Source organism: Neoarius graeffei, chromosome 24, assembly GCF_027579695.1.
Source record: "Neoarius graeffei isolate fNeoGra1 chromosome 24, fNeoGra1.pri, whole genome shotgun sequence".
In the NCBI taxonomy this organism is placed as follows: Eukaryota; Metazoa; Chordata; class Actinopteri; order Siluriformes; family Ariidae; genus Neoarius; species Neoarius graeffei.
The window spans coordinates 44,850,987-44,864,129 of NC_083592.1; the positions used below are offsets into that span (position 1 = coordinate 44,850,987).

General features: G+C 40.2%; 1 protein-coding gene across 38 annotated transcripts in view; it reads left to right on the top strand.

Moving 5' to 3' along the window:
• The window catches only part of camk2b1 (calcium/calmodulin-dependent protein kinase (CaM kinase) II beta 1), a 147,265-nt gene that overhangs the window by 101,694 nt on the left and 32,428 nt on the right, over nt 1-13,143 (top strand). For 19 of the 38 annotated variants that reach the window (XM_060907316.1, XM_060907335.1, XM_060907323.1 and 16 more), the window contains 2 exons: nt 4,920-4,952; nt 12,842-12,910. In XM_060907316.1, the coding sequence (XP_060763299.1) occupies nt 4,920-4,952; nt 12,842-12,910 (102 nt within the window). The remainder of the gene's footprint in view (nt 1-4,919; nt 4,953-12,841; nt 12,911-13,143) is intronic. The other 19 variants (XM_060907318.1, XM_060907331.1, XM_060907342.1 and 16 more) reach the window with 2 other exon arrangements.

Consider the following 13,143-nt stretch of genomic DNA (forward strand, 5'->3'; position numbering starts at 1 on the left):
TCACTTGCTTGTCTTTGTGTATTCGTGTGTCAAGCCTGAATGATGGAGAGACGATCTAATAGTGTTTTCAGCATCCAGAACTATGACTTTTATCTTTCACCTGTCCTTTCTTTCCCCCAACATTTTGAAAAAACAAAGCACTAAACCACTTAATTGGCTATTTTTCTTACTAATGCTTTTATGGCATTGTAGTTTATTTCCTGTAGTGCCCAGTAGGTCAGGGTTATAGATCAGTGGTGGGTTTCCCAAAAGTCTCTTAACGTTAAAGGGCATATTCTGGACCAATTTCGTTTTTTTTTTTTCAATATGAAAGTATGTCCGTTTACACACTCATCCAGAAGGGTAATTTTGCACAAGGCCATCTGTCTACAGCAGAAAAAAATAAAATAACAAAACACGTCTGGAAAAATCCCAAGGGAGTCTGGAGCCAGATTTGTGACGTTACCTGCAGAAGCGCCAGCAGGCTGTGCGAGCTTTGGACGGTTTCAGTGCACAGCCTGTGTAGACCAAGCGCTCCCATTTCTCTCTCATTGAACGGTCTTTTGAAAACTGTTCTCCAAACGAAATATTGCACAAAACGGAGTTTAAATGACGATTACTGCCTACTTTTTTCAAACTTTCCTGATTGCTATCAAAACAAGCAAAACTTCCGGCTTGATTACATCAGCGTTCGAAAGAGGGCGCGCTCGTCTTTTGACAACGTTGGCAGATGCCGGTCGCTTTGATTTCCACTGTGCGTTTTACTTCCGTCCTATGATGTCTCGCACAGGTCTCAACGAATCTCGTTTACGGCCATTGCTTTGACATACGGACTGATATATTACAGAGCATATTTCAAACACTCATAACTTCTTATAGCAGTGACAAAATAGTGATCAAAAATGCATTCCGATATTTAATAAAATGAGAGAAATAGAAGTTTGATGATAAAATTTGCCTTCAGTTCTCCTTTTAATGTGATTTTAATTTGTATTTATATTTCTTTTTGCATTTATGGAACTCCTGTGAGTTTTGCATCATCTTAAGCCTCGGTCACAACCGGCCGTACGTGCTCCTACGGCCCGTCTACGTGCAAAAAACGCAAGAAACGCACGGAGGGCGCGCGTGTGACGTGCTGATTTTCGAGCCGTAGACTGGCCGCAGACCGGCCGCAGAGGTTCTTTGTCATGTCAAACAAACTCTATGGGCGCTTACGTTTTTTTTCAGGTTGCAAGACAAACTTGCGGCCAACGTCCGTCTTTCTCCACAAACGAAAAAAAACTCAGCGATTTGGGAAACGCAAAAAATCGCACGGCCAAAAAAATCGTATGTCCGGTTGTGACCTAGGCTTTATGCCGTCCTCCAGTTGGTGGTTTTTAGACGAGTGTTGTAGCAGAGGTCACACCCTCGTTTTTTTTCGCCCCTTCAAATTTCTGACGCTGATGCCTTTGTTGCCGACTGTCTTTCATCACAATGGCAGTAAATCGGCTGCCACTGAGCACATCACATGCGCTCTAAGACCACCGATCTCAACTTCCAAACAAAAATTATTTCACAACGTACAATTACCGAAACTCGTACGGTGGAAACGCAGCTTTAGTTGTAAACCACATCAGCAAGCCTGCAAAACATTACTGTAGACCTGGATGCAGTTTAAGGCATTTATGCAAAAATGATTTTGGGTGACCTTTTATTACTTGTTATCCAACATGCGCTCCAGTGCAAATGAAACCAAACATGTCTCCACTCGTTTTGTGATAAATAAGTAAAATTTGGCTTTGCACTCAGCATTTTCTGATGCTTATTACAGCTCATGCCAATTTGTTATCCTGAAACAATCAGGATGCAGTAATTTAAAGTCTTGGCGAACAGTGAAAATGGTCTTTATCAGATCAGTTAAGCAGTGACATAGTCTGAAAGAGGAGAAGAAGTAGGTTGGAAGATTTATTGCCATTTCCACATGTGTGAGAGAGTGTGGGTTGTATCTAGGAGGATTAAATGTGAGAGGCTGTAGTGTCAGATTTAATGTAAGATTTTTGCAAAATGATGGCATTCACATTTAAAAGACAGTCCTTGCACAGGAAAATCTTTATCTCAGGGTTTTGTGGGTTTTTTTTTTTTTGCCTTCACACTCACACGTATACACAAACAGTTACAAGTAGGGTACGCCCCATTAATTTTCTGTAATCATTTAAGTCCGTAATCCTAGCAACCATTGACCTTTTACTCCATATCCCTGATGAACACCAGCTACACTGTTGTACCTTGCTCCTGTGTGTGTGTGTGAGACAGAGAGAGAGAAAAAGAGTGCACATGCCAGCTGAGAAGACTAGTTCAGATGGGAATATGACACTCGTTCCAGGAATAGCCACAAGTTTGAACCCTGGAAACTCTGTGACAGAAATAGCATCGCTGTGCTCCTCTCATCACCTAGCAACAGGCTCCCCCACATCCTCCATCAGCCATTACACACGCAGTCTCTTTCTCTCTGTTCATGACTCCTGCTTTCCTTCCTTTTTTTCTCTTGGTTTGATCAGAGATGTACCTGGTCCTCCCCTGGTCAAAACCCCCCCCCCCCCCCCCCCCCCCCCCCCCCACACACACACACACACACACAGCTGTCAAATATCTGAAAGTTCCTGTTTCTTTCCTCAGTACACATGCTTTATATTCAGATAGATGCAGCGTTGGTGCTTATGTAACACTGCATTCAAATTTAAAGCATCTTTTGCGCTGCTGCTCCAGTGACTGGAAAACGCAAAGTGCAAAAGGAGATCACTTACGAAAACCCTTTTTCTAAAGATTTGATATTTTTATTTGATGCCTTCTAATTGGACATTTACATCTAGACGCTGTCTTTGTCTTCATTTTTATCGAATCCAAATCTAATCCAGGTAGAACGGATTCCAGATATAGAAGCTAAGCAGCACAAATATCGTTAATATTATATAGCGCTTCATTTTATTCAAACTCTGTGTCCTTTACAGAAAGAACAGTTACATGTCTTGACAGATACGAGTAATTTCTGTGTGCTCACAGAAAATATGTACATCGAGTTTAAAATCATAACTACCTTAAAGGTTCAGTTCCCTTTGTGCCAGCTCTGCTGAAGTAGCCCTTTAGGAACAGGTAAAGTAACGTTCTCCTGGTTTTGTTTTGTTTTTTTTACCCGACACGGGTCACTAATTTTATTAGACCAGAGTGGCTAAGTTTTCATTCCAAACAACTAGGAGATAAATTCAGATTAAAAAAAAAAAAACAATCGATTAGACAAATGCAAGCAAGCATTTTATTTACACCTCTAAGCACTAGTATAAAATTAAAATATAATATAACTTAAAAAAAGATATCAATAAACTGTAAGTTAAAACCAAATGTAATTTGGAAAGAGGTGCAGGAAGCCCTAGAACAACTTGAAAGGTAATCTAGCTAGGGTTTCCTAGGCTGAGGAGTGAGCATTGAGATATAATAAAATATAATATTTTATATATATATATATATATATATATATATTAGTGCTGTCAAAAATGTCGCGTTATTAACGCGTTAACTTGACTCAATTTTAACGGCGATAATTTTTTTATCGCGAGATTAACGCTCTGTGACATGATGCCACGCCCCGCACAGCCAGAGTCCTCTGCCCTCCCCCGAAGAGCCACGGTGCTCCGATCGTTTTCCCATCGGCGGCTCCAGCCCCACTTTGCAGTGGCTGTGACAAGACGTGTTATGCTCTGCAATAAAAAAAAAAAAAACACTGGTACAACCAGTGTTTGAACTATGCCGATATTTTCGGGGGGGTCCCTTATTTTCCCTTGGGGGGAGGTGCTTGCGCTTGTCTCAGAGCGCGGCTCTCCATCGCGCGCTCACTTCGGATATGCAAATGCTTCCCGTTACACATGATTGCTATGTCAATAAACATCATTTTGCCAATATTTTAGAGAGCCCTCAACATTTCCCAAATCATGTTTTCAAGGGATCTCATGTCTGTTTCAGGGGATCTCGGATCCCCCGAGTACCCCCGTAGTTCGAACGGTGAGCAAGCCCATTCACTTTTTTATGCTGATAAGAGAATTACAATGGTTTTTCATGTGACAAAAATGTGCGATTAAATTGCGATTAATCGCGAGTTAACTATGACAGTCGCGACATTAATCGCGATTAAATATTTTAATCGCTTGACAGCACTAATATATTTCAAACACACATACATACAAAGGGGAGAAGAAAAAAAACCCATGAGACTAGACAAAAGAAGCTGGCAGTAGAATGAGCTATTTGTATGAATTGAATTGGCTTGTCAATAGGTAGAAAAAAAATGTGATTTGATATATAGTTTTTTTTTCTCGAATGCTCTTTTAGGTAGCTGTTTGTCAGCGAGATCTAGAGAGTTCCAAACTTTAACTCCTGTGAAGGTGATATTAAAAGTACCGGAACTTTATACGTACTTTTGGTAAATAATAAGATCGCTTATTATTAAATGAATTCAGCTCCTGTTTAGCTGGAACGAAAACGCACTGCACAATGGGGCAGGGCGATAGCTTAAAAAAACAAGCTGGTACCACACACACACTTGGTTCTGTATTCTCCTCCGAGTAGAACTCCATATCTCACCTATTTCCCACCTTTGCTTCCTCCTTTCTTTCCCTGATTCCTCTTTCCGATCCAATTTCCTCATCTTTAACACCTGAAAGATGAGTCAGACTGTAATGTCTTGAAGCCCAGTGTCCCGGTTACGTCACTCTCCTGTTCCACGCCTCAGACCAGGTGCTTCAGATGTGTGGAGAAATTTCCACAAAGCTTCCTGTTACCTCAATTAATGATGGATGAGTTTTCCATTCATCACCTACTCGAAGTTGTCACTTAAACACTTGGTTAGGACGGTTCTTTATAGGACTTTTTTTTTTCTTTTGAAATTTACCACAATTTCTCCTTTTTTCCAGAAGAGGAAGTCAAGCTCTACCGTTCAGTACATGGTGAGACCATTACTTCATTTGTTTGATCCTTTATCCTATTTTTCACTTTCCCCCGTTTGCCTCCACCAGCCTACCACCTGAACCTGCCTAGAATTCCTCTCTCCTCTATCCTGAAGGAACCGTGGTCCAGATTTTCATGCAGTCTAAAGCTACTTTCTACCTGCTGCCATAAACTGGATTTCCTCTTCTTTTTCTGGCTCTGTGGTGTATACTCTTTCTTCTTGATTGCACTGGCGAATGAACAGTATACCTTCTGTCTTGCTGTAGTCGTCCTGTGCAAAAGTAAGAAGAACTTCACACTTCATAAATGCCTAATGATGCCCTCTGCTTGTTACTCAGGTTTCCTCACTCAGCTGAGCATTTAAGCTTAACTCATTCTCGCCACCTTCGTCTCCTAATCACTCTTAAGTAACTACACGTATCTCTGGACTGCACTGCACTCGCCTCTTGGCTGCTCATGATCTTTTCCAAAAATGTTTTGACGGTATTGATCTTGCCTGCAAATGATCACCCAGTATTATCAGTACGGATGTGTGTGTGAAAATGGGATTAAAACGATTAATTTATCTTCAAATGGGGGGGGGATCGAAAATGGAAATAAACACTGAGCCTGAGGTGGGAATACACCATGACTGGTGTATTCCCTGGTCCAACGCATGGCATCATCCACATAGATTGACACACTCATTCATATCTTATTTATTCACTATTTATTTGACTTAGTCCTCCACTGAGCATTTTTGGGAGCCGAAGGAAACCAGAGGAAACCCATGCAGACATGGGAAGAACACATGGAGACCAACCTGAGCTCATGATCAAATTCAGTCTCAGGATCAACAATGCTACCAGACACTCCACTGTGGTGCTGCTCACAGTAGAAAGTAATAATTAACAATTATTCCACAAAATCAAGTCGTACATGAGCTGATAGCCGACGAGGCATGCAGTACCAAGTTGGCTATAAGCCATGTACGATGAGTTTTATTAACGACATTTTTATTCTATCCACATTCACGAGATTTTCAGAAACAGAGCATTTAAAAAAAAATAAAACATTTTTTGCAAATTCGATAAATAAAATCTTTATACAAAACATCTGACAAAATCATTTCCGCTCAGGTGGACTTCTTAAAAACCTATCGATGGCTGCACAAATTGACTTTAATGTCGTTTTTTCGCAGAAAGTGCCATCTCGCTGTTGTGCCGAGCTATAGAATAGCTTTAGACATTTAATTCTTCCTTGGACATTTTCAGTTATGTCATTTTCAAACTTCTTTGAGCTTTTGAACCAGTCTAAAAAAAAATTCAACCAATTTTAATACTTAAAGATGAAGAATGTAAACAATCCAGCAAAACGACAGGAGCAGTTTGTGAAAAATGAGATAATAATAATAATAATAATAATAATTCTTGAAAAATAAAAAAGATACGTTCTTCACATCAAATACTTTCATTCCATATTTTATTGCGCTTTTTTTTGAGAGTTTTGTTTTCGAGTTGAGTTTTTATTTCGTCCTCGGTTAGTTCAGCAACACGCGCCGCCATTTTGTTTTTCTCTACTCACGGTATATGAGCTGATAGCCTAGTAGTAGAGTAGCTAATGAGAGCGCACGATTGCTCATATCCAGTGAATGTGGATAGAATAATACACATGATTTATTAAAAACTGTATCTTGTCGTGGAAAAACAACAAACGCCAACACCAGTCTTGTCCTTTTGCAAGAGAAAAGAAGGTCTATTGCAGAAACGGACAAGTGATGAGAGTTCGACACACCCCTCACACCTTCCCTTTGTTCTCAAATCTGTATATATTCTTTACTAGATTAAAAAGAAGACATTTATTGCATTACATCGTTGCAATTACATGCCCTGATCACGCGCCAGGAGCGTGATCAATTCTAAAGCTGAGTGGTTCTTGTCTAATCGCTGTCTTGTACGCACATCTGCTACGCACGTAAGGAGTATGATAAGATAAACATGTTTCGGTGCAGAGTGTTCTGTCGTTAGACCTTGAAGAGGCAACGCTCAGTCTCATCATCTCATTATCTCTAGCCGCTTTATCCTTCTACAGGGTCGCAGGCAAGCTGGAGCCTATCCCAACTGACTACGGGCGAAAGGCGGGCTACACCCTGGACAAGTCGCCAGGTCATCACAGGGCTGACACATAGACACAGACAACCATTCACACTCACATTCACACCTACGGTCAATTTAGAGTCACCAGTTAACCTAACCTGCATGTCTTTGGACTGTGGGGGAAACCGGAGCACCCGGAGGAAACCCACGCGGACACGGAGAGAACATGCAAACTCCACACAGAAAGGCCCTCGCCGGCCCCGGGGCTCGAACCCAGGACCTTCTTGCTGTGAGGCGACAGCGCTAACCACTACACCACCGTGCCGCCTGCAACGCTCAGTGAAAAGGAAAATAAAAAAAAACAGTACGACACTATACATACTGTGCATAAATAATGATAATAAACAAAGTCAGCTTTTCATTAAGCTAGCTGAGTCCACTGTGTGGAGTCTCAACAGTCTGTAATAAAGCTTTGCGTATGTTTGTGCTAGTGGACAAAATTAACAACACTTAACTACAGAGGCCATAATGTCCATAAAGTGCATATTAGCAAAGCGTTACTTCAGTTCTAAGTATCTAAGCTCACTTTATTGCTGCTGTCGTGTACATTATGCTGCAGTATACAAAACCAAAGAGGCCTGCTTGTGCGCACCTGAGGAAACACTGTGGAACTGGCTGTGAATCCATAAAACACATGCTTTACTGGTAATGAACACTGATGAAGTGAAGGATTGATACAGCCCTTTGGAAAGGATTTCAGAAATATTTTGCCAGACTGGTTTGATTTTTTTGTTGTTGTTGTTGTAGTGTATTGCTTCACATTTCTGTTTGTTACTTCGCAATTTACACAAATGTGTTTAAATCAAAAACAAAGCTTAACACTTCGGTCCAGTTTAAATTTTTTTTCAAAAGATTCTTTTAGGACTTTTTAAAAAATTTCCATAAAAAAGGTGTACATCGTTTTGTATAACATAACCATCCAAAATTTGGACAACACTCTGATTTAGCTTTAATATGAATAGCAGTGTGTAGGAAAGTGTATTTTAACTAATATTATTTACCAGCTGGGAGGTCCGTGTTGTGAAATACCGTGACCGAGGTCTTGAAAATACTGAGGCCTCGGTCAGTATTTTCAAGGCCGAGGTCACGGTATTTCACGATACGGACCGACCTTAAGCTGGTAAATAATATGTTTATTATTTTCTTTACCAAATTCGAACAGAAAATGAGAGCGCCCGAAAGGGAAACCATATTTAGAACAAACCTGCTACAAGTTCGTCAGAAACCTGTTTGACGAGCTACGTCAGCTCGGAATTTTCTGGAAAGAAAACTTGATCTAGATCACTTCCCTGATCTCAGCGACAAAAATGTTGACAAAAAATTGCTACTATGTTTGTTGTTGTGAATGAGGGAGTCGCCAAAAGTCCGTAACCGGGGTCCAGATTGTAGGATTCCGGACCGTTCGCGAGCCAATCGGAGCGTGCAATTTGATGGAAACCGGACCGCGAAAAAAATAGATTTAGGCACTGCCTAAAAGCGGCGCTCCTAATTTTTAGCCCTCATTTATCACACCTCAGTGTGCGGCCGTGAATTCGATTACTAGCTTCAATGTGATGTCACAGTAAGTAAGGAACGAGATAAACTTCTTGGATAAAAATTAAAACATGTTATCGATTAAATTATATTGACTACAGATATTATAATTATAACTATATTATACCAATGTATTTGAATACAGTAATTTAAAGTTAATAGATATACATTTACTTTTACTAGGATTTTTTAATTAATTTTTTTATAGGAGCACATTAAATGTTGCTCTCTAGTGCACTTAATTTTTCCGGCTTTTGTAATCAATACCAGTACGTTCACTGTATCGTATAGTAGGGTCTGTATCAGAAACTGGGTACTGTGGGGGTCGCCCACTAAATATACTCAGTCAATAAACTATACGGTTTTGAATGGTGATGTTGGTTTTAATTTGAAATAAAATGCTAAAAGAAATAATACAGGTAAAATTAAATCTTTGATGTGAATACTCTATTCAGAATTTGGCAAAAGTTCTGCAAATTTGTGGAAAAATGGCGGCTTGATCTGGGACATGATAAATGGTTGACTACATCGCAGTCCCTTTAAAAGGTTGTAGTCCACTGAAAAGTCTACAGTTATCACTAATTGTATTTTAAGTTGAAACTTTATATACCTAAGGATTGGTGCGCTCACAGAATAATCATAACCGTAATAAAACATCATGCAAAGTATTTGATCACCGTCGTAACTCCATTTTCCGCAGACCCAAAACCAATACGATCGTGTGTTTTGATCTAAACGGAAAGCCTCAGGGTCGAGGTCACTACCTCACCAAAAGTAGTAACTTAAAATCACTACGCCATATAAAAATTTAGTCATAAATCTGCGATTTTGTTTTTTAAAACAAAAGCTGAAAGTTAGGTATAGAATTAAGGTATTAGGCAGAGACCCGTCCACCCGTAAATTTGACGGGCAATTGCCGATTTCAACGGGCAAGTATACACACAGACGGATACTGAAACGGACGATAATGCCGAAAATTTTCGCACATGAATACTCCCACATGTCATCCGATAAATCCAGTTATGTTCCGCCCACACACGGACTGGCCATCGGGAGTAGCGGGAGTTTTCCCGGTGGGCTGGTGGTTCAGCGTGGGCCGGCGGAGAAAAAAAAAAAAAAAACAGTTGCGCGCTGGCCTTTAATATGATAAGCAATGTTAACAGTTTCTTTAACAAACTGTTAACATTGCTTATTACAGTTGCGCGCTGGCCTTTAATATGATAAGCAATGTTAACAGTTTGTTAAAGAAACTGTTAACATTGCTTATCATATTAAAGGCCAGCGCGCAACTGTTTTTTTTTTTTTTTTTCTCCGCTGGCCCACACTGAACCACCGGCCCACTGGGAAAACTCCCGCTACTCCCGATGGCCAGTCCGTGTGTGGTTCCGCCATCATTTACAAATCGTAAGAAACACAGTTTAATACGAAAAATACTGAAAACTTGAAATGAAAAATCAGAATATTTCATCGTTTCCGCCATTTTGGCCCGCACTGAATCTTGTAACATGCGGACTGAATAAATCGCGAATTCTGATTGGTCGAAAATTGCCAAACACCCTGCGTTGTAGTTTCCTCTTTCTTGGCGGGAGAACCGCATTTTTTTTTTGCTGACTCACTCTTCTGGATCAAGATGAATCCCAACAAACGCCCCAAATTGAATGTGACAAAAACTGATTCGTTTTTCCACAAAAAGACAGAAAAGGTATGTGTGATACATTGATTAACAAGGGGGGTTCATTGGGGTATGGTAAAATAGAATACTGTTGTTTTTTTTTTTTTTTATTAAATACTGTAACTAGATCAAAAGATTATATACAATTCATTGTTGTTTATTTTCTTTTCACTTTTGTTACCAAATCAAACACCATACATACATCTGATACATTCAGGAGTGAAACTGAAAAAAATACAAAGTAAAAATATGCAATATTTCTGATCAAAAATTACACGCCATTTCACCCTGAAAATGTCCTAGAATGCAGGAAATGAAGTCTAAATTTCAAAAATTTTCTGGGGGGGCATGCCCCCAGACCCCCCTAGAGGGACTTCGCGCCTGCGGCGCTCGTCTTCGCACCTGCGGCACTTATCAGGATTATATAAAATATTATTTTTGACTGGTAAATTTCTTTTTCTGCCTAATACCCTATATAGAATAGGTTTCTTACAGAATATGTTACAATGGTAGCTGGTCTTGTATGAATTTCTGAGCTATAAAATGAGTTGTGGTCTATTTTTTACCGTAGCGTGTTATTTGTGTGCGGGGAAGGACACGCATTAACAATTTACATGTGTAGAATGGAATTTTCCACTCCAACAGTTAGAAGTTGATCATGCTTCCATTTGCGGTCTTTCTGTTACGTGAGTGATCTGTTCGGACGTTATCACTGAAAAGGTGAGTTTTGACAGTTTTGTTTTAGTCTTGCAGTATAAGGCAATAGAATGTTTCTTTTTCATCTTACTTTCATATTTTGTAGTGTTTGCGTATTTTTGGCCAATATTTTGCAACCATGGTCAATTTAGATCCAACTTCTGATAGAATCTACGGCCAGTTATTTTGCCCCGCCCCCGCCTCGCGCTCCGTCCGGCGTGGTAGTGATGTCCCGTTGCTCGCGCGCCGCAGCAGAGACCCACGCGACCTTCAGCTGGTACAGTCGCTGTTCTTTTACCAGCGTCGTTATTCTCATCTTTCCGGTGTGTTCTTGATTTTTCCATTGTGTCCTATTGTCCTATTTCGCCATATCAAATACCCAAAATGTATCATATTATTCATATTTAAGTGAATAATCAATTCAGTCATCATAACTTGGCATTTTTAACCCAAGCAATCAAAAAGAGGAAATTTATTCAATATTTTCACTCATCTGTGAAGGAGGGGCTTTAATTCTTCATGATGTAGTTATTTTATATGAAAATCTATTTTACAAAAGCATTTGAATTGTAATAAAAAAAAATTCCACAGTGGAGGCCAGATAAAGCAAGATACTATCTTTATTCTTATTAAACATGACGAAAGAAACATTGAGTGTTAGGTAAATGCAAAAAAAAAAAAAAGTAAAATTAGAAAATTTGTTTTTTGACCATAATGTCCCAAATGAGAGACCAGTTTCTGAGACGGACCCAGTATCCTCAGTTAGGGGTGCGAGCGAGCAGCCATAGGATGAAAAACCCTGGCGCGCCCGCAACGCATACTCAACTACGGAAAACCCCAGCCCTATGGATCGCACCACTGCTCGTCCTGCTGGGCTCGGACTTAAAACTTTAGAGCGGATTTCACATTACCGTCGTCAAAGCTATTGTAATGGAGCGATCACTAGCCAATCAGAATCGAGGCAGACACGGAAGGACGGAGCACGGAATTGACCTTCACCTTGGTCGACGTCCAAAATTCACTTCGATACCTATCTTTACCCTTTTTTCTTAGGTCTGGTGCTCGGCTCGCGCGGGCCTTTTGGTAGTTGTGTTCTTGTTCACGTCCTGTTTTTGTCTAGAAGGTTTTTATCTAACAGTGGTGTTATGATAGCACTCAGTGTCCAGTTGTCTGCGTGTGAGCTTGTCACTTTATATATTTCCTGTTCCTCTCAATGCTTTTTCTTGCTGCTTTACATGTCCATTACATGCTCCTAATCCCTAGAAAGCCTGCTTTCAGGAACGTCTGTGCTTATTAGTGGTCTCGAGCTGATGGTGCAATAAATGAGCATCTGTTTGTCTGGCCTTTCGTTTGCTTCTGTTGGTTTGTCAACATCTTTTCTGAGCATCTGTCTTCCTCGCTAATGATGACTGTTTTCAATGAAATTAATATTCCATTGTGAGGGAAAGGGAGCGTTAGATATGAATAGAGAAATGCTGGAAGTGAGGCAAGCAGACAGCTTTATTTGAGCCAGAGTAAATAAGCATCAGGATATGATTAATTATGTTCTTGTTATGTGTAATTGGCCTAATGGAAAATATATATTTTTTGATGTATAATTAGCAAGGAATGCATTTTTATGATGGTCTAACTTCTCTTTCCCTCAACTAACTGCCCCGAAGAACTTTTTCTCACACATGAGATGGTCCTCTGACTTTGCACATATGCACATAACACACACGTACGGAATGACTGGCTGTTAGTATGTGTGTGTTCGGGTGTATACGAGTGTGAAATGCATGCTGATCTCTTCCTCCATCACTTTAAACCTGATTCTTCTTTAACCCTGTGTGTGTTGTGTTTCCCTGCACAGCCCCAGACCAACAGCACCAAAAACAGCATAGTCACGAGCCCCAAAGGAAACCTTCCCTCTCCTGCACTGGTATTTACTTCTCTAATCCTTCCTTCCTTCCTCTGTCACTCTGTTCCTTTACCCCTCCTACCTCCCCCTCACTTATTTTTTTATTATTATTATGATTATTATTATTATTTTTTTTACATCTCTTAGTTCTTCTTATCCTGCTTGTGACTTGTGTGTGGATGGGTCCTTTTGCTTTATTAGCCCTGTTGTCAGAACCACGAGGTTTTGGCTGGTGAGCGCTTTCTCTTCTTGAT